The sequence below is a fragment of the Aulostomus chinensis genome, chromosome 21 (assembly GCF_037954235.1).
Source record: "Aulostomus chinensis isolate RoL2024-O1b breed Wild chromosome 21, RoL_Achi_v1.0, whole genome shotgun sequence".
Taxonomy (NCBI): Eukaryota; Metazoa; Chordata; class Actinopteri; order Syngnathiformes; family Aulostomidae; genus Aulostomus; species Aulostomus chinensis.
The window spans coordinates 21,923,909-21,950,879 of NC_141340.1; the positions used below are offsets into that span (position 1 = coordinate 21,923,909).

Here is a 26,971-nt window from a genome sequence, read left to right on the forward strand (position 1 = left end):
TTACCAACCACCACTGTTCTCCGCAGATGAGAAGGATATTGCAGTCACTTCAGTCCGCCATCACATCTGTCGGATTGGCCGGTGGTGGCTTGAAGTTTTTTTTAAGAATGAGGCCTGAGATGGAAGTAAAATTGCAGACACCAAGGTGCCATTTATTTTCCTCTGCATGAGACACCAACACTCAACGCCCATTAAAAAGCCCTGGCTGCCTTTTATACCCTCCCGGCTGCAGGAAATTAGACAAACCAGCCCACCATGTGTAGGTGAGACCACAACCATATTCCTCCATAAATATTTACATAAAACCCACCATCTCAACAGAATAACTTGAATAAATATTTACATTAATATAAATTACTATGTTGACTCAATAATACATCCACATGCATAACCTTCTACATGAACATTGCCCGTGCTTGTACCCCCCCCCCCCCCATCTAGGAGTAATAGTTTGCTCCTAGGGCTCTTAAGGAGCTTCCTTGAGCCAGTCTCACCCTTTTGCCTCCGCCCCCTGCTGATGAGACAACCAGGAAAAGGTGAGTATTGCCATTGCTTACTGAAATTGCTACACACAAATTAAATGACTTGATACACACAGATGAAACAAACACAAAATACTGTACCATGCCTTGCACAGTGACTACCACTGACTGACACTGGGTTTTATTTTTACACAGGCAGGATGGCCAGTCCCCCTGTGCTTCCCAGGCCCCCCCTCTGGAACTTCCACATGGCACAGAAAATGTTTGAAATGTTTGTTACTTCAATAAACGTCATCACCAACATGTGTGCCTATCATTCCATGTACTGTTTTTATCAACACAAATACAACATTCAATTACTCATTTAGGTAATGGAACCCCTGGTCTCCATAAAAACATCCGTCACTGCAAATGTATCTGGTGCGATGCCCTGGCTGCACTACAATGCACCTCCCACCTCCCAACAGAACCGCTGCTTTGCTGACCGGAAATGGATTCCTGCTCCTGTCTATTCACCTGGACAGAAAGTTTGGCTCTCGTCCCACAACATCCATTCGAAGTCCTTCTCCAGGAAGTTAGCCCCTAGATACATCAGTCCATTTGAAATTGACTCTGTAATCAGTCCCACTGCGGATCGTCTCTGTCTACCTACTAGCCTCTGCGTTCACCCGGCCTTCCATGTGTCCCAGGTCAAACTTGTCCTTGCCAGCACCGACAAACATGACGTACCATTTTACCTCATGAGTTGTAGGTCTGGTATGAAGTGAATCTATCCTTCTCAGAGTCTTGATATTCCAGCTTGGCACTTCAGTGGCCTCACACAATTAATCCATCATGATATTGGTTGTTGTCTGGGATTTAAACCTAAATCTGTTCTCCTTACCGTCACAAATCTTCATCCTAACTACCGTTTCTAACAAAGTAGAGCCAACATGGACCCAGAAGACAAACCACCTCAGCAACAGCCTCCCCTCCACTGCTGGATAATGATGTATAGCATGCCAATATTACTTTGATTTTGCTTAAAAAATCAGCTTTGCACCAGAAATGACTCACAAATGTATAAATGGACTTCTAAGACTGAGAAAGGTGAAAAAGAAACACTGCATATCTCCTGAATTGACCCTGTAGTCAAAGATTTTAGATGAAGCATGCACTTTCATTGATATGACATTACATAAACATTATAGCTGTGGAAAAAAAAATCATCATTTCTGGTATGGCTGCATGGTGGTGCAATGGTCAGCACTGTGACCTCACAGCAAGAAGGTTCTGGGTTTGAGCCTTGGCTCGGGCACAGCATCTTTCTGTGTGAGTCTGCATGTTCTCCCTGTGCCTGCGTGGGTTCTCTCCGGTAGTCCGGCTTCCTCCCACAGTCCAAAGACATCAAGAGGGGACGTGATTAATCCAGACTCTAAATTGACAATAGGCGTGGCTCTGAGAGCCAGTGGTTGTCTGTCGAGTGCTGCGTACGAATTGCCAAGTGGCAACCTACGTCCTACTGCTACGACCTACCGCTGCAGCCTACTCCTACAACCTAAACACAGCAGCACCATTCAGTCACTCTAGAAGATTGGTGGTGAAGCACGACCTCTGCTGGCAGAGCACAGATACTGCAAATAGGTACACAGCACCAACGTAAGCCCCCACCTGCTTGCCTGGGTGTTGTACTGCACACCACTCTGAACGTACCTTTCACTCATTCTCTATTACTAAGCACATTAACGCACCTGTAAAGGTGTGTTCACACCTTTAGTCATCAACAATGACTATAAATGTTCGTGTTGCATAAGAATGGGAGACTGTTGGTGGCGCAAACTTTGCTTGCGTGTCCACAATATTTTAGGGGACAAAGAAGAAGTCCGCGGTGCATTGTGGGCCATAGGTAGCTCTGTAGGATGCACCTGAACCGACCTACAATGTGGGCATGTTTAGGCTGGAATTTAGGGTTGTGAAGTAGGTCGCTACTCATGCCAGTTGTGGTTTCGGACAGCCTACGACCTACTCTGCGACCTACGATCCGACGTACTTGGCAATTCAGATGCAGCATATACATCTTGGCCCTGCCATGGACTGGTGACCTGTCCAAGGTGAACAGCACCACTTGCCTGAAGGCTGCTGGGATAGGCTCCAAACCCCCCTGCGACCCTTAACAAGATAAGCCATAGAAAATCGATGGATGATTATTGTTTCATTTTAATTATGTAACATTCATTCGTGTATTAAGAGTTAAACAGTTACAAAAAAAACTACTCACCAAACATACTATGAACATGCATACTAAGACTGGATGTGTTTCAATAACTTCTTGCTACTGTAATTATTCCAGTCACATGGATCTGAATTTCCCTGCAGGTATCATCATCTCATGTTTAACACTTCACTCCAGGTCTGATAATGTCACTTGAAATTAATTGCTGCTTCTTTCCCATGAACATGCTCAAGGATTAGGATTAATTTGCAAAGCCAATCAACATCCAGCTTTGTAATACATGTCATCTTAAAAGAAGATTCTGTGGAAAAGGGTCTTTCATTAATTACAGTCATTTCTTTAATCGGTGGGCCAGTTCTACTCTTGACTTGTTATATATAAGCCTTACAAGTCAAGCAAACTAACTTAACATCTGTTGTTGGTTTTATTGTTCATCTGTTGTGAGTTGATGTTTACAGATGAACATAATTAGTGTCACTGCATTGGCTCTTGAAGGGCTGAATATGAGACTTCTGGACAGAATTGAAAATAATTTGCAGAGAAAAGCATCAGATTGGAACATCACAATTGCTGCCGTGTCCTTTCTAAGCCCATCATGTCTGAAAGCTCCAAAAACCAACTTTAATAACTCATGTCATGACCGGCTCAAAAGCCACGACAAAAGAAGGAGAGACGCGGACCAAGTAACGAAGTAACAATATTTATTCCTTCAGACAGGGAGAGCAAGCCTGCCACGGCTAGTTTTTAAAGACTCAGGAAGACTGGCCAGGTGCTTTCTGATTAAGGTCCCGCCCACTGTACCTGCAAACACAAGGAACAAAAGCAAGACCCACCACAGCAGGGGGCTGTCACACCCCCCTCCATAAAAGGTGGCCCAACCCCAGGGCCCCAAACTAATCTAACAATCAAAACGCCGCCATGGCTGCCACCATCGAGAGGCGCAGGATGTGCGAGGGGCACTCCTCGGTGTGCGGCATGGACGGGGCAGTCGTGGGTTTCGGGGTTCACTCCGTAGTGACCCTGCGAGACCTTTATGACTCCACGCCTCGGCGATAGGAGATCGTAAGTGTTGCTCTCCTGAGATGCGTCCGGTTAAAATGACAGGATTACCAGGCCTTGACTGTTTGTTGTCTCGCTGTCTGCAGTTACGTGGAGTGGGTGAAGAGGCAGAAGGTGAGGCCTGGGTCAGGCATGTACATGCTCCAGACGTACATACTGGGCAGGGATGTGGAAGCGGCGGTGATGGCGTCTTCCTCCTCCCACAGCAGGGGACTGTCACACCCCCCTCCATAAAAGGTGGCCCAACCCCAGGGCCCCAAACTAATCTAACAATCAAAACGCCCTTCCCGGAAATGGCTGCCACCATTGATAGGGGATCGTAAGTGTTGCTCTCCTGAGGTGCGTCCGGTTAAAGTGACGGGATGACCAGGCCTTGACTGTTTGTTGTCTCGCTGTCTGCAGTTACGTGGAGTGGGTGAAGAGGCAGAAGGTGAGGCCTGGGTGGGGCATGTACATGCTCCAGACGTACATACTGGGCAGGGATGTGGAAGCGGTGGTGATGGCGTCTTCCTCCTCCCACCAGCCAGCACAGCATCCCTCATCCAGTAAGTCCCTCCTGTTTCTACACGTTTCGCACGTGTGAGCACACTCGACTTGTGCACTTATCCTTTTCCGCGTGCGATTACAGGCGCCGCATCCGTCGACACTTCTGAGCCTTCAGACACAGATCTCCTCAATGCCCCCATGGAAGTGGAGTCTCGTAAGTGAATATTGACTCGTGGTGTGTGTGTGTGTGTGTGTACATGTTCTGGTGTGTGACTCTTGTGTGTTTGTGTGTCATATACAGAGATTGGTGACACCGAGCCAGCTGTCCCTCCACCCAAACCCTCCCTCTTCCAGACCCCCACTCCCGCTGGCGAGCCCGTGGGGGATGAAGGAGGACAGCCAGTGCACAGGTACAGATTTATCTCATGCATGTCAAAGAGCTGAAACCTAAAAGCTAGAGATGGGTGTCTCGACGTAACCGCTGACTGATCAATGTGACGCTTGCAGCTGCTGCCCAAGGGCTGGAGGCAGACACTGCCAGAGGAGAATCAGGAATGCCTGGGCTGGGCCCTCTTGACGTGCGATGTCGGAGGGAGATCGGTCCTCACCCCGGACCTACGCATGTGGTGGCACCCCCCTGGGCCCCGTCCGCTGTACGCACAGCCCCCGCCTTTCACCACGCCTTCTGCCAGAGCCGCTTCTTCCTTTGGCTGCCCTACAAACTGTGGGCATACAAGCTGGTGTGCCCCGACTGCGGCCACCGACTGTTTGGAGCTGGGCTGTTCAGGACGGTGCAGAGGGTCCTGGACGCCACCATCTGGTACTTCATGGGCACCGAGTACCTTGAGTGTGGCTCGTGCAAGCGGAAGTACGTAGCCTGGGCCACTTGCGTCGTGGAGCAGCTGGCCCAGCCCCACCAGGAAATGTTCCCGGCCGTCCTCACCTACAAGTAAGCGGCAGCGGCACGACAGCACACTTGGGACATGTGAAAATGCATAAAACGCAGGCCTGAATACTGACAGTGTTTTACTCTCATAACACTTGCTGTCGTTAGTGTTGGGGTGCCATGTGATAAAGCCTGTTTGACATTCAATTCCTCCATCCTCCTTTGACAGGCTGTCCTGTGACAAAGCAGTCATCAGGCAGCTCAAGGAGCGCACCCTGGGCAACTTGGCATCCCGCCTCCATGCCTACCTGGAGGAGCAGCATTGCAGGGACTGGATGACCAGGTCCATGTTGTACCTGTCGATGCTGCGCAAGCTCGGGGTACCGGGTTTTGAACAACAGCCTGGGCGCGTGTCGCTCCTACCCTTGCACACGGTACCCAACGTCCACTGGCTCCTCTCTGTCTACGTACGAGAAGCCCTCCCTCATCTGACAGAGACCAAAGCCAGAGTCATGTCCATCCTTAGGGACATCTTAAAGATGGACTCCACCAAAAAGGCAAGCTGTCACATTTTTGGTCAAGCGTGGACCGACTGGCGCTGACGGGTGACTGGGAGGGGAAAAAAACAGGAGGGAATTATTCATATTTCTCCTCCATTGCAGATGACCAAGAAGCTTGCGGGGGAAGGCGCAGGGACGGCCGAGTGGGTGACCAATGTGGGCAACGAGTACGGGCAGGTGCTCATCTCTGTCCTCACCGCCGCCGAGGGGGACGGGCTCATGCCCATGGTGGACGGACTGGTACGGCGGTACAGGGAGGCTGGATGGGACCCTCCCCGGATCCTGTACGTGGACCGGGACTGCTGCACCACGGCCAGCGCACGTTGCAAAGTAAGGGGTGCAAGTGTGTGTGTGTGAGAGAGAGAGAGAGAGAGAGAGAGAGAGAGAGAGTGTTGGTGCTTGTGTACACGTGTCAAGTTTTCCTCCTCCAATGCATCTTCCTCTCCTTCTGCAGGTGGCTGCCATGTTCGGGGGCTGGGAGCAGCTGGTGGTGCGCCTGGATGTGTGGCACCTCACGCGTCGCTTCGCTAGAGGCCTCACCACCGACAGCTGCAGCCACCAGGTGTACCCCACCTTCATGGTCCGCTTGTCCTTGGCCGTGTTTGAGTGGGACGGCGGGGATGTGGCCCGCCTGGTGGAGGCCAAGCGGTCCCAGCAGGGGAGGGACGCCAGGGTGACACCCACGCCCAAGGAGCTGGCCCGCCACTGCCACCGTCAGACCAGGGGAGCCCGAGAGACGGAGAGGCTCATCCAGGTACTGCTGGACTCCTTCTGGGACCTCACAGACACCATGGGGGTCCCGCTAATCAACCGCGCCAGGATGGAGGAGATCTGGAGGACGCAGCGTCACCACCTGGCTTGCATCCAGGATCCAGAGGGGGTGAGCCTGTACGCGAAAGTGGGGGAAGTCACCAGAGCGGGGGTCAGGCCCTCCCGTCTTTCGCTGCGCCAGAGGCCCCAGCTCCTTGGAGTCGTTCCACCTCCACCAGTGCCGTTTCATCCCAGGTGACACGCGTCATGAGATGTGTCCTTCGACTCTCGTACTCTTTGCGTCTGTCCTCCTCTAACTTCTTTCCTCCCTCCCTCGCAGGCACGAGGGAGGGAGGCAGCGCCCTCCACTTCCACATTTACCTGCTGGAGGGACTGGTGAGGTGGAACGAGGAGCGAGGCAGGGCCTCGGTGCAACCCGGACGACGCTGCGCTGCTACAGCGCCGCCTTTCAGCACGGCTTCAACCAGCTGACGCAGGAGTGCCTGGGTCTGACACTGGTTGAAAACTACACCCACCCCGGGAAGTACACAGGTATGCTGTCAGGGAGGAGCACTCACTCACATTCGCTCGTTCACTCACTCACTCACTCTCACGCACGCGCTCATTTAACATTTGAGGTCATGGTCTGTCTTTTCTCCCTTCAGGGGAACTCATCGGGGTGGAGTTCCTGTGCTCGCGCTGTGGCCAGCCGAAAAAACTAAAGAGTACGGCCACAGCCGCTACGGAGGAGAGCCCTTCCCTTCACCTCCTGGCGTCAGGAAGCAGGTCGCCGTGGAGGTGGAGGATGGGCGAGTCCCTGCCCGTAACACTCACAAGCTGCACAAGATCCACATCTGCCAGCTCTGTGGCCTGCCGCTGAGGAAAGACTACGGCCACAGTACTTTCAGAGGCCTTGCGAGCGGCCTTGCAAGCGGCCTTGTGAGCGGCGGCGGCAAAAGCACTGAAAACTTCTGTGCCATGTCGCAGGGACTGCACCCCGAACTCTGGCTGGCCAGGAAAAGAGCCAGCCAGAGAGAGAACATTGAAGGTTTTTAAAAAATAAAATATATCGGTATTGCAAAGCCCTGGTGTTGTGTTTTTTCTTGCTTGTCACACTTTGATAGTTCCTTTTTATTCATGTATTTATTTATAACAAGCATTCATTCAACGTAAATCTGAATCTATATATCTATTACGCGTGTGGATGGATGGATGGACGGTTGTTGATAAAGCGCGACAAACAGCACCTCCCTCGGGCTCTCCGCCACAGATAACTGCGCCTCCGAGTCCTTACCGAGCCGGCGTGTGGCTAATTTGCATAGCAGCACTCCCGTTGGTCTCCCGCCGCTGGGGCGGGCGGCCAATGGGGAAGCCGGCCGGGGTGTATCGTTATGCGCCCGCCCACCCCGCCGACCGAGAAGAACAGGCCCCATCTTCAAACCAGTGTACAACCCAATCAGTTCTGTCAAATCCTTTTGTTTGGACTCTGACATATGTCCCAGCAACACATGCAATTTACACAAGGACTCTTGAGTTTTCAGCCGTCCCTGCAACACTGTGGGATCCAAATCTGGCAGGCCATCCTCCATCTCAGCTGGCACACACTGGGGGGCATGGACAGTAGACACTCTCCCAGCTAAACAAGCTGGGCGTGCACTCCCTGGAGCACCTGGAGCTTCAACAGCCTGAAGCTCAGAGGAGACACAACCATAATAAGGTTTCAACAAATTCACATGACACATCTGAGTCTTTTTCCTGCGCTCAGGGGTGGAGATTATGTTGTTCAGCTCAGACACCTGCTTTCACTACCTCATAAGGACCCGAGAACCTAGCTTGCAAAGGAGAAGTGACTATTGCCAACACAGCTAACACTCGGTCCCCCACACTGAAGACTCGACGCTCAGCACGCCGATCAAAGATTTTCTTCATCCTACCCTGCGCGGATGACAACTTTTGGTTTGCCAATACCCCAGCTGCATACAACCTGTGTCGGAAACTGTTCACATAATCAATTGAGTTGCTTCACAAAGCAAAAATAACAGCCCCCGCACTGTGTGTCCAAACACTAAATCATAAACACAGTAGTCTCCTGTGTAGCCCCCAGAGCAGCCAGCAACAACCAGGGCAAGCCCTCCTCCCAGCCTCGTTCCATCTCAGTGCAATACGCACGCAACAGGGACTTCAACGTCTGGTGGAATCATTCGTGGGGCCCCTGACTCTGCGGATGGTATGCAGAGGCTTTAATGTGTTTGACGTGCAACTGCTTTAACACCTGGGAGAACAGATGGGAGGAAAAATATTATCCCTGATCTGACTGAATCATTTTTTGAAATCCCAAAAACCGAAATAAACTGACTGAGTGCTCGTACAACAGACCGCGCCGTTATCGTGCGCAACGGTTATGCAGCCGGATAGCGTGTAGTCTGACACATTATAGTGAGGAGGTACACAGCACCAGACCTGGAAGGAGGCAGCGGACCCACGCAGTCAATAATCAAATGCTCAAAAGGCTGACTGATCGCTGGGATTGGAAACAGTGCTATTCCCTGATTTGGTTTACCTGTGAGTTGGCATGTATGACAGGTCGTAATGTACATAGCAACATCCCGCTTCAAACGCGGCCAAAAGAAATGCTTTAACACTCGATCATAAGTCTTCCTGACCCCCCAGTGTCCAGCATCACCATGTGCCAACTTCAGCACACCATCCCGAAATTTAACTGGCACTGCAACCTGAAAGACTGGGTCGCCAACAAAACTGTCACCATGGGGAACCCACCTTCTCAAAAGAACATCATTTTGAACAACATGAGCTCTCATCCACGTCCTCTGTCGGAAGCACCTGTTCAAATAGAACCGCTAAAGATGTGTAACGGGCTGTTTAGTCTTAGCTTTTAAAGCATAACAGTCAGCTTTCCAGTGACCCCTCTTATGGCAGAAGTTACAAACCTTCTCTGCCTCCCTCACACCAGCCCTAGGTGGATAAGGAGGAGAATACACGACACCCTCAGTAGGACCAGGGCCTCGAGCGTGCCTGTCTCCAAATGCACGCTTGTGCGTCAGAACATAATCAGCTGCTATAGCAGCCGCCTCCATGGCAGTCCTTACCTTCTGGTCGCTAATATGGGTGGCAATATTCTCAGGAATCTAATTTTTAAATTGCTCCAAAACTATCAGATCACATAAACTTTCAAAAGAGTCCACTTTCAATGCAGCACACCAGCGCGTAAAATGAACTGACAAGTCACGGGTGAACTCCAGGTGAGATTGCTTATCTGCCTTCCTCCATGTCCAAAAATGCTGAAGGTACGCTTCAGGGACCAGTTCTTAAGCCTTAAGAACAGTGGATTTTACCACAGAATAATTCTGACTCTCAACAGCGGATAAAGACGAATAGGCCTCCTGCGCTCTGCTGGTTAAAACACACTGCAACATTAACGTGCGCACAGACTCCGGCCACTTTCTCGAGTCGGTGACGTGCTCAAACAAAGAAAAAAATTAGTCTGGATCTTTTTCATTAAACTTCGGCAGCAGTCGCAAGTTGCCCAGCACATCAAAACAATCGCCCATGTTCTCAAAAAGAGCCGATGAACCTACCAGTTCCCCAGAAGTGCCAGCAACAGACTTTCCATCCTTCATCAAATCCAACCTACACCGTTCTAAAGACAACCACAACCACTCTTTCATTTGCTCCGTTTGATGATGGAGCCTTTCCACCGCCAACAGTTTCTCCAGCTCAGCCGTTTTTATCATTTTATCATGTTCCAACTGTAACAATAACAATTCCTTTTGCTGTTCAAATGTCAGATTACTGGGCACACCAACTGCACCCACTGATGGAGTCAATCCCTTCGTTTTAGCAGAGTTGGCAGATTGTGCACCCACTGCCAGCAGAACCCCCATCTCAGTTAGGCTAGCCCGCAAAATATTTTTAACAGAATCTTACAACCGTTTGTCAGAAATCTCAACCTCATAATGGTCTGCTATCTTTAAAAGCTGCTCTTTCGTGCACCGATCCAAGAACTCCTCTGACGAGCCTTTACGAATTCATCCACCTCAGCCATGGCATACAAACCAGAGACAAGCCCACTACACCTCTCAAAAAAGAAAAGAAAAAGAGAAACAAGGCTAGTGACAGCAATGTGCTCACAAGGCCTGCCAGGACCCCAGCAGGAGCACACAATCCCCTCTACCTAAACTGCCTAACCGAGACTAACTACACTTACTCACCCAAGTCACTCTAGGCTTTGCGGCGGGTACTTACGCACTTAAGCCTGCTGGCCTGAGAGAGCGACCATTTAATGGCAACCCACCCATCACCACGGCCATGCTCCCGAAACTAAGCTCTAACTGCAATCACCCCAGCACTATAGAAAAAAACAAACACAGCGAAGCCCAAAGGAGCAACACTGCTACAGCCTAACAGGGGAAAATGGCTCTGAAACAACGTGAACACCAGCTGACACTTACCTCACCTCCAGCTCAAAGAACTCAACATCCAACTTAACAGTTACTCACTGCGTATCCCCCAAATGAAAGACAAACCTCCACACCTAGCTAATCAAAGCTGCGAACATTCCCGGTCAACAAAAAGACGCTTTGTAGTAAAAACGCTGGCGTCACTCCATCATAAATTCACCGATCAAACACCACAAAACCCAAATGAACGAGCGGACGAGCCCCCACTTTGACACTCATTACCGGCTCAAAAGCCACGACAAAAGAGGGAGAGACGTAGACGAAGTAACAATATTTATTCAAATAAATACAGTAAATTATACTAACAACATGAGATGTGGAAGTGTGGATGTCAGTGTGTCTGTCGTTGGATGCGTGTAACAATGTGTGCGAAGGTGTTGTAAAATGCAGAAACGAAAAGAATGAGGCCGAAGCCAAACAATAGAACAGTGCTGGAGGGAACCAGGTCCTTCAGAGAGGGAGAGCAAGCCGGCCATGGCTAGTTTTTAAAGACTCAGGAAGCCTGGCCAGGTGCTTTCTGATTAAGGTCCCGCCCACTGTACCTGCAAACACAAGGAACACAAGCCAGACCCACCACAGCAAGGGGCTGTCACACTCAATAGCTTTTGTTTCATTCACTTCTACCTACACTTCTACCTTTACCACAATGACAGGTAGCAATATCCCCATCCTATTTCTAGAAGACTGTACTGGCGGATCCCACTCATGAGGGGTTGCCGTGGGATACAATTCCCTGAACAAACTGTATGCCAGAATTTATGGCTTGAGTGTATCAAACATTCAGTTGCTTGATATATACAGTGTAAGAATACTGACCTTAGTGCCCTCAATTGTATGAACATATGGCCCCAAGTTTAGTTTTAAGGCTGTTTCAGTTATACTCAATGTAGTAAATTCTCTCCAAAGTCTCCAAAAATGTCATCTATCAGGGCAGTACTAGATTTAAATATACTGCATCATATATTTTTCAAGCAGTACCTCCAAGAAGATACACTATGTTCATCATCTCATTTTAATTACTTTCAGGTGGATTTTGAATCCAGTGTTCATTGCTCGCCTACAGGAAATGTACTCTTTACTTTGGTTTCTCTTTCACATTAGCGTACTCTACCTATGTTACACCCAAAACTGTGTATTTCTGTGCCATTTTTTCTTGGCCATCTCAAACTCACAACCCATTGCCTTGTCCTTAACCTGATGGCTGCTATCTTCTCCTCTTTAGGTTTTTGGCAGTGCTGGGTCAAACTCCAGATCTCTTCTGTTGGGCTTTTTCTTCCCAAGCCTGTCCTGTTGCCAATTTCCAACACAGTGGTCAATGGACACCGCATGACAACATTGCTGACAATGCCCTAGTCAGCAGCTGCACCATAGGATGTTGTTATTTGAAATGGTGTCACTGACCTGGGATTTGATAGATGGATGCAATTATTACCAAGACACCCCCACCAGCACCCAGTCCCCACACTGACTCTCACTGCAGGTCAGATTGGGAAGACTCCAATGTGTTTCGTTGAGGCCAAGAGCCCATTACAACCTTGAAATAGTGCAATAAGGAGCCATCTGTCTAATGTTGCATTTTTTTTAAGTTTTGGGGATTTTCAGAGTTGAAGAATAATCACATGATAATGTTTTTTCAGCTGTGACTGGCTGTGTTTTAGGTAAATAGCTGGTATGTCTGGGTGCATTGTGAGAGGGTTGTGACGGATGGCTCAAACATCTAGTGTCTACTCAAAGTCTTACATAGTTGGTCCTTAGTGATTTACTGAGATCCAGAATTAGGATCCTCTCTTTGGGGCCACATGACATTAATTCAATTGTTGGCCCTATTCCACACCAGACAGCCCTTTGGTTAAGATATGACTTGCTTTAGAATATTCCGTTCATATTCCTTTTAGAGCTTGGTGCCGGCATGACTGCCGACACATTACACTGTGACATTCTACATTGACTTGAAACTATTTTTGTCATGTTGTGATCTCAGTATATTTTAGGTGTTTTCTTCTTATTATAGAAAACTGTACTTAGTAGGGATAGACTGCTTATCAGCCGGGCCGATTATTTGCTCTGATATTCAGTGTTTTGACGCATATTGGCATCGGCCCCTTTTTTTTTAATCCGACGGCTGAGAAGAGATAAATTTAAAACAGGGTTATCTTAGCCCTGATGCAGCTGCACCTCTCTGTCTGTAGTCACTACTCTGTCTCCAGCATTGTCCCACCAACAGCACCATCTGATTAGTTAAATGCAGTGGTGTGGCATGGGTAACAGCCAATCAGTAGTGAAAGCTGTGCACGCACAGTGCTCACACACACAGTGGAGAGGAGAAAAAGTTTTGCAGAGGGGAGAAGCTCTGGAGAGGAGATATATATTTCAAAGGTAAGTTAAGGCAGCAGACTCTTTTGAAATTGTGACAAACATCCCAGTCCTCTACAACTCACAACTGCTAGTAACGTTACTGTGAGCCCAGTAACATCACATAAACATAAGCAGCAGCTCTGCTTACTCGCAGTCCCTCCTGATGTGTCTGTTAATCACGCGAAACAAGGTTGCTGATAATGTCGATATGGAATATGCAATGAGTGTAGAAGTGTGTGTGTGTGTGTGTGTGTGTGTGTGTGTGTGTGTGTGTGTGTGTAACCGAGCGAGGATAAAGAGCAGATCTACGGTTCCACAGCCAGGATGAAAACCACACTGCTCCTCCTCGAGCTGAGATCGACGACTGATGTGACCCTTCTCTCCAGGACATTTCCAGGGAGGCTGAGGAGTGTGATCCCCCGATAGTTGGAACTCACTCTCTGGTCCCCTTTCCTAAAGATGGGGACCACCACCCTGGTCTACCACTCAAAGGCACCACCCCCGATGTCCATGCAATGTTGCAGAGATGTGTCAACCAAGACAGCCCTACAACATCCAGAGCCTTGAGATACCCAGGGCGGATCTCATCTCAAAAGGTTACAGAATGTATTGATAATTACTGAAATAGAAATTTCCTTTATTGCCAATTCTAAATCAATAAAGAAATGCAATAAACAGCAGGGTTATATACAGTATCTGACCTTCATTAGATTTGTGAGATGGGAAACAAATAACAACACGATGAAATTGAATTACAAAAGCACAATATAGTGCATCTCATGTGTAATTTATAAGAAACCAGTAGTAGCATTAATGTTGCAGCAGTAAAACCACGTGATTACGACATGTGGGAATATATGACAGGAAAATGTTGGGTTAGAGATTCTGCTCCACTGTGTATATGATATGTGTTGAAACAAAAACAAGAACATATGCATGTATGTATCTCCATCTTTCTCTCTCTCTCTCTCTATATATATATATACAGTATATAGAGGGAGAGAGAGAAAGAGAGATTTCTCTCTTTCTGTAAATGACCATGGCTGTACAACGAACTGCTCTCAGTAAATTATTTCTCTGTAATGCCGCATAAAGTTATGCTGCATGAAGAAATCAGCCTTTCCTCTAATTTAAATGACTGTTTTGACTTTCTTCTGTTGTAACATCATTAAAAATCTGTGTTGATAAAAAGATGATGTTGTACCTAGTATCCTGTTTGGTCTGTGCCTCACAACACATCAGCCCTAATTTCCACCAGACACGGCTGGAGCTGGTCACGGCCATCCTGAACGATACTTGTGATTTCACCAGCTTGACTTGGTGGCGAGTTAAATTTTGATGGAAGGCGCGTCAAGCAGCACAGAGCAGATGGAGCCAAACAGGAAGTCCCCACATGAATGACATAATGGTAAAACCATGTGCAGACTCCTGATCATAAAAAAACAGACAGAAAAGGGCATGATGTGAGCACACGCTCTACCTAAATGTGACAGAAGCACTTAAACCAAGACACAACAACCACACAAGCAAAATCGGAGCAGGTTGACAAAGCTGTGTGGGCAAAATGCAACACTTTTGAAATGCTGACGGCTGGGCTGGCAGCTGTGCAGAGGATAGATATAATCAGCCATATCTGGTGGAAATTAATGGTTAGGTACAGATGATCGTGCTGGTTCATGTTTTCTAACTCCTTCTGAGAATAGTGGTCTTACATTGGATGTCCATCAAAAACAGCAAAGCCCCTTGCTGCTGCAATCAGATCAGTTCCAGCCCAAAGTCCAGCATTTGTGGGACTCCTCAATCACCTAACGTTTCACCTTAGACAGACTTTCTCATAATATATTGGTGTTGTCTGATTCCCTACCTCCCTCTGGTCATAATTACTACAGCTGCTAGGGAGCATTAGTCACTGAAACCTCAGTTTAGGTCATATTCGCTGCTTGCATTTATAAACTCCTCTTGGAGAGACATTCTGGAAAAAACACTCAGTAATAAACAGTGTCAATGCTACGATGTACAGGACATCATGCATTTCTTTCCTGCCAACAAATCTGTTGCTCAAGCAAACCAAACTTTTGTTGATCAACTCCAGGTTGGACAAAAGACACATTAGTTAAAGCTGAATAGAAAATGTGAGTGTGTTTAGGCCCATTCTGGCCTTCACACACTGTTACTCTAGGTGGTACAATTGATTTCTAGGTCTGCTGCTTGTTTCAAGTCACAATCCTGTCTGACCCTTCTTACATTATTGACCTTCCTCCCTCCCTGCCTTCCACCCTCCCTGGCTGGAGTTTAATTGACCAGTTGTTGTTGACTGTCCCCTGGGCTAGACTGGAGAGCAGTAGAGCTCTCAGGGCTCAAAAGCTCTGCAGCAGCTTTCAGCAAGGAAATCAGGAAAGTGATCTGTCCTCAGAAACAAACTACAACAGCAATTTAACTGCAGGAAATCCTGTTTTGGATGTTCTGTAGTATAACCCACAATGATGCAGCGATATATTGTGAAATGGGGACATCCCTCGTGGGTATGATAACAGGTGTGACACATTTCTTAATGTTAAATGTCTTTATTTATCAATACATTCATGAACATTCAGAGACACTGTCCACATCGGGACCATTAACCATTGCTACATCGACGCTTCAGTGGTCAGTTATTCTACAAGAGCATGAAAAACTACGTTTTCATGATTCATAAATTCTATTTGTGTGGAATATTAAATTTTCAGGAGTGATTATTTGCATGATATGGATGTATATATCTATGGAATTAAATAGATAAGACAGAATTATGAACTTACTGTGGAAGAACATTGTCCCATTAGCCAGCTTCCATGTGGGGGTGGGACTCACCGGGGGATGGAGCCTGACCATTTTATTGATCCGTTGATTTGACCTTTAATAGCAATGTTTTTGTTTTATTGACTGAATCTTCTGGCTGATGGTTCTGGATTTCACTGTGTTCCCTGCAGACTACCATAATTTCAAGTCTCGCCCAAGACGTCAGCAAATTCTATGAACTTTGGTGAGTCATTTGCTGTTTTGAGAGGTTCAGATTTGGTTGACTGACAGGTGGTATCACCAACCAGGGAGAGATTTGAAAAAAAAAAGGGCCTCACCTTGAATTTCATCCCTCAATTTGTATATTAGCTTCATAAAATATGGCGGAGGTTGCAACAGTAAAGGCGTGTCCTCATCAGAGGACTGCTTATTAATTTAAAATATCTGACAGTAATTCCAGATACTAGCTAACAATTCTGGATATCTGGAGGTAGCAGTAGCAAGGAGCTCCACTGCCGCCAGTGGACATTATGATCTGTTGATCGTGCTGTTCTGAAGTCAGTTGGGACGGAGAACAGATGTGGACACATGAGAGAACTTGGGGCCTTTCCTGAAATGCTCTTATGCACTACTTTGTTCTAACATAATACAGTATTATTTTTAGGCCTCAGTTTAGGCTCATAAACAGGAAGCAAAGCCTGATGGCTGCAGTATTTGTTACCCCTTGCTGCTGACAGCTATTGTACACCTCCTGTTACATTAAAGTCTCCAAGCCTGGGTGATTGACAGTTACAAGAGCTACATAATAGATGTCAGAAGCAAGTGCATGCAGTTCAAATAGCCATCATGTCTGACATGTCTCACCAGAACACTGTGCTGTTCTTAGTTTGCATCGGCATAGCACACAGTTCAGAGTAGTAACATGCTGGGCTAAAGTAAACTTAGCATGCTAGCAACCATTCTGACTTCATTGATTTTGTTGTGTTGGGGATGTTTTCCGGAAAGTGCTGCATGTTACCCTCCGTGTATCCAGTAGACACATTTGTATTAAAATTGAGGTATTTTCTGGAAAGCTGTCTCGCATGGAGATATGAATTGGTGTTGCTGCTCCACAAAATTATTTTTTAAATGAGGTCTAACATGGATGTTTCAAGTTAAAAGCCACGCTCAGTCTCAGGTTTTTAGAGGAGCTGTTGGAATCTGAGCATATGAAGGCATGGGCGCATGTCTGTGTTGTTATTTTGACTCCCTTGACTATTTCAACAGAAAATCATGAATTCTATGGTGGTATTCATTTTTTCACTTGGGCTTGAGGAAATCAGGGGATCGGCATGTATTTTTTCATCCATGTGCTTAGCAGGTCACTGCAGAAAGAAACAAAGTTTCAGGTTTTAATTCATAAGAGGGGCAGTGTGTGTGTGCTTGACAGAATGATGTGCTTGAATGTGTATGTGGTGTGTGTGTGTGTGTGTGTGTGTGTGTGTGGGGGGGGGGGTGTCTGTGCATGGAGTATGGTGTGAAAAAGGCCCAACAATGTAATGTCTGGTTACATGACTATTGCATCATAAAATCAAACATTCTTCAAAATATTGGTTTTTACTATTTCCAGCTGATTGATCATTTTTTTCTCTCTCTGTGTCGAGATACACTGGAATCCACAAGGAGACAGAACAAAGTTTGTGTTCAAGATCAGAATAACTGCTCACTGTAAACCCTTCCTGAAGTAACACCAGCTGACTTTGATACCCGAGTTCATAAGCTCTTTACTTTCCCAGGAATGAAAAGTTTTTAATGAGTCATTAATTAATAAATGACAGATCACAGTAACATTTTGTTAAAAAAGGAAGAAAAAAAAAGAAAGGGTGGCGCCGTGGAGGTCATCACTGTGGCCCCCCCAGCAAGAAGGTTGTGGGTGGACCCCCAGCTGGAGACGGGGTCTTTCTTGGTGAGTCTCCATGTTCTCCCTGTTCCTGCTGGGTTCTCTCTGGTACTCCAGCTTCCTCCACAGTCCAAAGACATCAAGAGGGGACCAGGTTAATCCAGACTCTAAATTGACTGTAGGCGTGGCTGGGAGAGCCAATGGTTGTCAGTCTATATGTGTTGGCCCTGCCATGGACTGGTGACCCGTCCAGAGTGAACCCCGCCTCTTGCCTGAAGGCTGCTGGGATAGGCTCCACCCCCGACCCTTAACCAGTGGAAAATGGATGGGTGGATGAATGAACAGTTCCACTATTTGTGTGTGTGTTTCCCCCAAACTAGTCACGTCTTAATAGTGTCAGTTTCGGCTGATACGTTCCGACATCTCCTACTCTGTGATTGAGACGTTGAGGCCGGCGGAGGGCAAAGTTCACCAACACATCGCTGAATGATGGTCAGAGCTGCAAATCGCTGCAATCAAAAGGAAATGCAGAATACTGCAACATCCTCTTCTATTTCTTGTTATGTCCAGTATCTCATGATTGCTGTGATAGCACTGGAGACAGAAACCACTTTTTTGAACAAGCTCTGCCACTGATATTCCAAAAGTGTCTTCCTCTCTGGACACCAGCAACATAACTGATAATAGCTGTTATTTAATAACTATTGTATGCTTTCAAGACCTCTTTCTGTTTTTCATGTATAGACGGCTCTTCAGCTGGATCCCCCTGCAACAATGAGAGGACAAGGAGGATGCGGAGAAAAAGGAACCAAACATAAAGGAAACACTAGGAAAAGGCTCTGGTCACGACACTTTGCTGCCACTGCAGTTTTCATACATGATCACAAGTGGATTATCGTGGATTATATTTGCCAAAATACATTGCTATTGTTATGATGAAAATGCACTGCAGCTTCTCTACAAGGTGCCTCGTCCAGTCTAGTTAGAAGAAACACAACGGGTGTTAGAGAATTAGTCAAGCGTCACTATTGCCGTTGACATTTGCAGATTTGTGCAAATATCAAAGGGGACTTTTGGGGGTTATTTTCAGTTGTGGAGGTAAGATGCATTTTCACCCCAGAGGCAGGGATGCAGAAATAGAGTGCAGATGAATAGACAAGAGTGGACAACCGGGGGGAACAGTGATAAATGAGCTGACAAATGTTGTTTGTGTAAGATCATGATAGCCGTGAGAGAGGTATAATCCACACTGGCAAGCTGAGCCAGAGGGCCACATGTGCTCTAAGGAAAGTAGCAAGAAATCAGGTGTGTGTGTGTGTGTGTGTGTGTGTGTGTGTGTGTGTGTGTGTGTGTGTGTGTGCGCGTGCGTGCGTGTGTAAGATGGAAAGAGAGAAAGTTGGACACAGAGAAGGGGACAGCTAATCCATATCTCGGGCAGCCTGGCTAGAGGAATTCCTTTAGCCATGTTGAAACAAACGTCATCGCACATCTAAACTAAGACAAACAATCTAGTGAGAAGTGTTTTCCGCAGTGCTGGTGTGCTGCAGTTTGGTGCAACATGCCTCCTACTTTGACACTTTTTTGGGGATCTGTATCATATATTTCATTCATACGTTCAGCTAAGAAGCCAAACAGGAAGTGAATGATATCATCTCTTCTCAGGATGTTGTAGCTCAAGTTAAGTAAATGGGCCTCAGCCCCCCCACCTGCCATGATTGTTGAAGTATTTTCTTGCCTCCATCTCTGAGACAAGCTACAACTACAATTCCTCTTCAGCAAACAGTAATCATGTAGCAGGTCTTTCAAACTTTGAATTGGGCTTGTAACTTTGTCCTTCCTCCAAAGTCAAGACATAAACATGTTAGAAAAATCACATTTCAAGATGGGAACATCCGCTGTATGAAAGCCCAAATGCTCTTAACTGAACTAGAAGTTTGCAGCGAGGCAGGCCCAGACAAACCTGTATTTCAGCAGTGTTGTGATATGCTTGCTGGAGAGGAGCCACACCCACTGTCCATAATCTTGGTGTTAAGACTTTGCAAGACTGGCTTCCCTGTGCCAGACTTGATGGGGGACACTAGGGCCCCTAAGGCCCGAACCATGAGGCGTGGGGGTCCACAGCCAATCCTCTTCTGACAATGCATGTATTCTAGCTGTCTACAGAGACCAGTAATGGGCTTCTTGTTGAGTCTGTATTGTGACTGGTTCTTGTTTCTTTATAAAAAAGCAGCTTCCTCCGGCCTCGTTGGGGTGACATGTTAATTGTGAATAATGATCAGGAAATAAAAAAGAGCTCTTACTTATCACAATCCAAACCTAGGCTGAGGGGGAGCTCATCCCCCTAGTCAAACCACGGGATCACTACTTCCACTTCATCTGATGCATCTGATACGGAGCGTAGTACGAGACCCCCCAGCTAAACCAAACCAAACCAAAGCACAGGTTACATCTCAAATTTATTGTAAATAATTTTGATTATCCCTGCGATCTGAAGCAGCACTCAGTTCCAGAAGAATCAACAATACATTGACAGACATTGGGGCGACCCCCATTTGGGTCTGATTTGGGTTTGATCAATACAAATCTTCCACTTGATTTAAACTCTTATTAAACTGGCTCACCCAGGGATCAACAAAATGTGCTCAGGGAGTTCTGATAGCCCACACTTTTATGAATCTATGTAAATCCACAACCTGCTTTCTATGTCAGGAAATATCTCCAATGTACCTGAAATTTGTCATGAAAGTCCATGTAATGTTTCCCTGAGAAATCACTGAAAATGTAAAAAAAAAAAAAAAAAAAAAGAACCCTATGATGCAATGGTAAAGAAAGTGAAAAGAAAAATCATGGATGTGCCCCAAAATGTAATGGGTTCTTGCTTGGCCAGTGCTCCAGCAGACAGGCAGACAAAGTGAAATCAAAACCAAACCTTGGTGGAGATAATTGGGCTGCGGTAAACTGATCTTTTTTTTTTTTTAACCTTTTGCAATCCTTCAAAGGTTGGACTGACCTTAGAAAGCTAACTATTTGTGGAATGTTGGGATATGAGGAATGCTGATGTATGGGATGTTTTGTCTGTGTACGATGTCAGGAATCTATGATCACTATGCAACCTTTGCTGGAGATCCTTGGGTGCCATCATGGTATGTGTTTCCCACTTTCCTTCATGTATACAAGTTAATTCCTCCCTTGTGTCTCGTTGCCTCCGTCTATTCAACTTTTTCCCACCTGTATCATTAATAGGTTTTCGGTCCCCAATGAGCTGCCCCAACAGCCCGAATTAAGTATGATGCAGTGGCTCAAATCCTCACAGTTGATGATGTTTTTTGTTTTTTTTTAAACCCAGTTTTCTTGCTCCGATTCTGGTTGGTGACAGGTGTGGCGATCCTCGCAGTAACTTAAAATATGACATTTAAATAAGTGAATGGACTGATTATGTCTCTCATAGGTCTTCTAACTCTGTATTTGAACTCTGTGAGTATTTATGACCTCAGAAAGAGGTTGTGTTTGGGCAATGACTGTAGATAATGACACATCATCTGGATCTTAATTAGGTTTTCTAACAATTAAAGTTGGAATAAATCCTGATGGAAATGATTCACTTTGCTTGTTTGGTGTAAGACATTGGGACCAGGGGAAAGGAAGAGAGAGTCGTCTTTTTATTTTTACAGAAATGGTTCAAGGCAATCACAAACAGAAACACACACACACACACACACACACACACACACACACACACACACACACAGAGTGTTGTGTTTTCATCATTTCAGAGGACATTACATTGATATGCATTGATTTCCTGGAGAAGTGCCCAATCCGTGCTAAAACGTCTTCAATTTGAATTTGAATTATTTATATCACAAGACCAAAAAGAGGCGTGTCCCCAAACTGTGACTGTGTAATAGAATGTATGTCCCCACAACATGAGGAATGGTACACACACATAAATACTATGAAATCTTCATTTAGCATATTTTCCCAGCTCTCCACTTGAGCCTTATCTTCTTTGTCAGCCGAAAAGGTTTTAGCAGTTCAACCAATCAACTGCCTCTTTTAACTGTAAATTGCAAGCACTTGATAATCCCAAAGCCTTTGATCAAAGGTTTGGTTTCATAATACTGATAGATATTTTACTCTTCTGGACAGGCAAAGAGCTTGCTGCTATACAGGAGGCTAGTTAAGACACACAGCAGCAAGCACAGAAGAAAGCTTCTGTAGCAGCAGGGCAGCATGATTCCAAGAGAGGGCGGGTACTTATTTTGTTACGGTCGTGGTTGCAGTTTGAGGCTGAGCAGACTCAGAATGACCATAATACATCATGTCTGCCAGCTTCCCAGCAAGAGAGCTTTTGAACTGGTCAGTTTACATATTTCTAACATGGTTACTGGAGGTTGAATAATCATAATAATTATCATAACATGTATTGGACCATTACGTAGAAATAGTCAGCTTTTATTGTTTTCATGCATGTCTCGCTACTGCATGACTTAATACAAAAGGTTTTTTAGCTCTGTTTATCAAAATATGAAAATTTTATATCCAAATATGACAAAATTAACATTAACATGTCAAAATACTACACACTGGCACTGATTCACATGGCAATTATTACTTTTGCATATAAAACTGCCTCTCCGGACCTGAGCACTGGCCATGTCGGCCCCTGATTGAGCTCTGTACTGAAAATAACTTTCTGTCTGCACATGACTTATTTTTCTCCCTCTAAAAATGTTTCTGCAGCAAAAACTAAGATGGAAAAATACCAAAATTGGCAGGTGGGTTGAAAATTCCATCCATCACTCAAAGACAAAAAAAGGTAGTCAGTGACACAAAGGTGGGTAATCAATCACTGAGCTTGGCCCGGTCAGAATTATACTGCCATTGCAATTCTCTCAATTCATCTTCACCCCTGCTTCACTGGCCTGCTGCTGCTGCTGCTGCTGTTTTTTTTGTCATTTCATATTTTTTTTTCAGAAATCTTTTTTCAAAGACTTGTCCGCTGAGCCAGACATCCCAAAACTTGATTGTGTTCATCCCGACACTCCACTCATTTCACATTGTTAGAAACATGCTGGTGGCCCTTCTGACCCCCACATGTCCACAAACATCATCAAATTAAAAACCTAAAAATTTGTGGAATCCAAATACACCAAATGGAATAAATTGTTCAAATATCTACACATTCAATTTAATTCAATTGAATGAATCTTTTTTTATGACAAAATACAAGTTGCGTTCAAAGATTGTGCCACACTGGTGACCGTCTCTCCAGTGTCATGTGATGCGCAGCTCTCTAATGTTTCCTTTCGACCCAAATGTCGAGTTTGTATCTCCTCCCAGTCGAGGAAGCAGATGGCCAGAAAAGTTGCTGAAGAAATTGCTGAGCTAAATGGATTTCATTGATCCAAAAAAAACCCTCTCCACTGCTGCCCGTAAGACTACTACATAGTGTTGTGTGTTCTCAGTTCCTACTTTGTACCTGTAACCTTTGTCAGCATGCTGTGGATCTTCTCTTATGTCTGGCTTTGATCATGTTTGTTCTATTTTGATAAGAAGGAAAAGGATGTTGTCACCAGGGCGACACACTTCGAACTGCAAAGTGTTTAGCAGCAGCTGCAAAGCCTACACAGGCAGCGATGAATTAATCAGCTGACCCAAGAGAGGAGGACTTTTGGTTTTATGTGTCCACTGCAACTGCCTGAGGCTTGCTGGTTCTGTTTTGGTTGTACAACATTAGAAATAAGAATAGAATTAGCAATATGTGTGTGTGTGTGTATGTGTGTGTGTGTGTGTGAGAGAGAGAGAGAGAAAGTGTGTGTGCGTGTGAACTTTTCTCAATGGTAGAAAGTCTATTAGAATTGGACCTCCATCAACTGTCAAGTTCACAGTTGTGGACTATTATCAGTGACTCATGCCAACCCCTTTGGCTTCACAAAACAACTCCTCGGGGACAAGTGCAGTGGCCAGCTTCAGTGCTCCATAGAGCAGGTAAATCGCTTCCTTCAGGACACAGTGAGCGATCCTCAAAGAGAGCAAGAACTGGAACCCAACACAGCTCTCATCAGCCCCGCCCCACCAACAACAGAATTCAACTTGAAGGAGCCAGGCCTGAAGGAGGTTGAGGAGATCATCAAGACGGTCTGCTCAGCATCTTATCCAGGTCCCAGTGGCATTCCCTACCTGGTCTACAAGCGATGACTGGAGCTTCTACGGCACCTGTGGAAGATCCTGAAGGTAGTTTGGAGGAGCGGGAAAGTTGCAGACCAGTGGAGGTGTGCAGAGGGAGTATGGATCCCCAAAGAGGAGAACTTGAAAGACATCCACCAGTTTCGTACCATCTCACTCCTGAGTGTGGAAAGGAAGGTGTTTTTCAGCATCGTCTCACGAAGACTGACAGAGTTACTCCTCAAGAACAACTACATCAACCCATCAGTACAGAAGGGAGGGATCCCTGGAACACCTGGCTGCTTGGAGCATACCGGAGTCGTCACACAGCTAATCAGAGAGGCCCATGAGAACAGAGGTGACCTAGCTGTCTTGTGGTTGGACCTGGCCAATGCCTATGGGTCCAGACTGCATAAGCTGGTCAAGCTCGCTTTGCACCTCCATCCTGTTCCCAATAAGATCAAGGACCTCATACTGGATTACTACAATAATTTCAGCATGAGGGTCATTTCTGGGTCAGGAATATCAGACTGGCATCGTATTGGGAAGGGAATAATAGCAGGCTGCACCATCTCTGTTATTCTCTTGCCACTCTAGCCATGAACTTGGTGGTCAAGTCAGCTGAGGTGGAATGCATAGGGCCCCTGATCAAGTCAGGCGTACGACAGCCACCCATAAGAGCCTACATGGATGACCTGACCGTCACAACAACATCAGTTCCAGGGTGCAGGTGGATCCTACAAGGGCTTGAGCGACTCATGACCTGGGCAAGAATGAGTTTCAAACCATCTAAGTCAAGATCCATGGTGCTGAAGAAGGGGAAAGTGATTGACAAGTTCCGGTTTGCCATCTCGGGAACTACCATTCCAACAATCAAAGAACAACCCATCAAGAGTCTGGGGAAACTCTTTGACTCCAGCCTGAAAGACTTGGCCGCTATCCTCAAGTCCAGCACAGAACTTGGAACTTGGCTTACCAAGGTGGACAAGTCTGGCCTGCCTGGTAGATTTAAAGCCTGGATCTACCAGCACTCCATCCTGCCCCAAATCCTGTGGCTATTGCTAATCTACTCAGTCCCAATGACAGCAGTGGACTCCTTAGAGAGGAAGATCAGCGGCTACCTTTAGAAGTGGCTGGGCCTTCCACGCAGCCTCACCAGTGCTGCCCTGTATGGGACGAGCAACACACTGCAGCTCCCCTTCAGTGGCCTGACTGAAGAATTTATAGTGACACGCACCAGAGAAGCCCTACAGTACAGGGACTCCAGGGACTGCAAGGTGTCATCAGCTGGCATTGAGGTGAGGACAGGGAGAAAGTGGGAAACTGGGAAAGCAGTGGAGGTGGCAGAGTCACGCCTGAGACAAAAGGCACTGGTGGGCACCGTGGCGACAGGCAGAGCAGGCCTTGGATTCTTCCCAGAGACCCTGGTCAGCCAGACCCCCGGCAGGGAAAGACACCACCTGATCCAGGAAGAGGTCCGAGCAGGCGTGGAGGAAGAGCGCGTGAGCAGGGCAGTGGGACTTCAGCAGGGAGCGTGGACAAGGTGGGAGAGCGCACGACAGCACAAGATCTCCTGGTCAAATGTCCTCCAGGCAGACTTCCATTGGGTCCGTTTCCTCATTCAAGCGGTCTACCACGCCCTGCCAAGCCCAGCGAACCTCCATATCTGGGGAAAGAGTGAAACACCCTCCTGCCTTCTTTGCTCTGGAAGAGGCTCATTGGAACATCTACTCAGCTGCTGCCCAAACGCCCTGGCTGATGGTCGCTATCGTTGGCGCCATGACCAGGTGCTTAAGGCTATTGCAGAGAGCTTAGCCTCAGCCATCAGCTCCAGCAAGCACCATCATGCGCCAAAGAGGGTAGCCCCCTTCATCAAAGCTGGAGAGAAACCCCATGCATGCCAGCGTTTAACAACAGGCCTCCTCCACACGGCATCTGACTGGCAGCTGCAGGTTGACCTGGGAAAGCAGCTGAGTTTCCCCCAACACATTATAACAACATCTCTCCGTCCAAATATGGTCATTACCTCCGAGGTTTCAAAACACCTGATCATTCTGGAGCTAACAGTACCCTGGGAAGAGCAAATCAACGAAGCCAACGAGAAAAAGCGGGCCAAGTACCAGGAGCTGGTGGAGGAGTGTAGGGTGAGAGGCTGGAGGACCTTCTATGAGCCCATAGAAGTTGGCTGCAGGGGTTTTGCAGGACGATCACTTTGCAAAGTCCCGAGTCGCTTGGGAATTGTAGGAGTAGCAAAGAAGGAGGCAATTAGATCCGCTAGTGAGGCCACAGAAAAGGCCACCCAGTGGCTGTGGATGAAGAGGGCTGATCCGTGGACTGCTGCTGGGATGCAAGTTGGGGCTTTATCAACCCCGGCTGGGTCGCCTGGGCAAGGGTGTCTGATGTTGCGAGACCCGAAACACCTAGTGACCCCAGGATACATCACTGATGATGCATCCCAGCATTTCCTTGTATCACTTCAGTTTCCTTCATCATCAGTTTCATTTGCGTTTGTGTTTTTTTTTTTTTTTTGGAAAAAAAGTAACAACAGATACATTAGGCTCAGTTTTATTTTGTTTTTGAAGAAGCAGCATCTTCTGGTTACACCATCCCAAATAAAGGTATGACTCTATTAACCCTTCGGTTCACCTATTTTTTATTCTTTGAGTATCGCTGTCGTTGTCATTGTCCTCCGCTTATCCGGTTGGTTCCGGGTCGCGGGGGCAGCAGCCTCAGCAAGGCTGCCCAAACTGTCCTCTCCCAAGCTAGGTCCACCAGCTCTTCAGGGGCAATCCTGAGGTATTCCCAGGCCAGCAGATGGATATAGTCCCTCCAGCGTGTCCTGGGTCAGCCTCGAGGCCTCTTCCCGGTTGGGCATGTC

At 46.8% G+C, this 26,971-nt stretch overlaps 1 protein-coding gene across 1 annotated transcript; it reads left to right on the plus strand.

Moving 5' to 3' along the window:
• Window positions 1-3,612: 3,612 nt before the first annotated feature.
• Window positions 3,613-26,971, plus strand: LOC147242049 (uncharacterized). The gene is given in 15 exon segments (XM_086191392.1): window positions 3,613-3,743; window positions 3,840-3,867; window positions 3,960-4,072; window positions 4,156-4,298; window positions 4,382-4,443; window positions 4,541-4,649; window positions 4,747-5,188; window positions 5,355-5,682; window positions 5,788-6,015; window positions 6,140-6,690; window positions 6,776-6,994; window positions 7,101-7,483; window positions 23,834-24,672; window positions 24,675-26,431; window positions 26,433-26,971. Coding segments are annotated over 15 exon segments (5,394 nt in total). The 3' UTR covers window positions 26,494-26,971.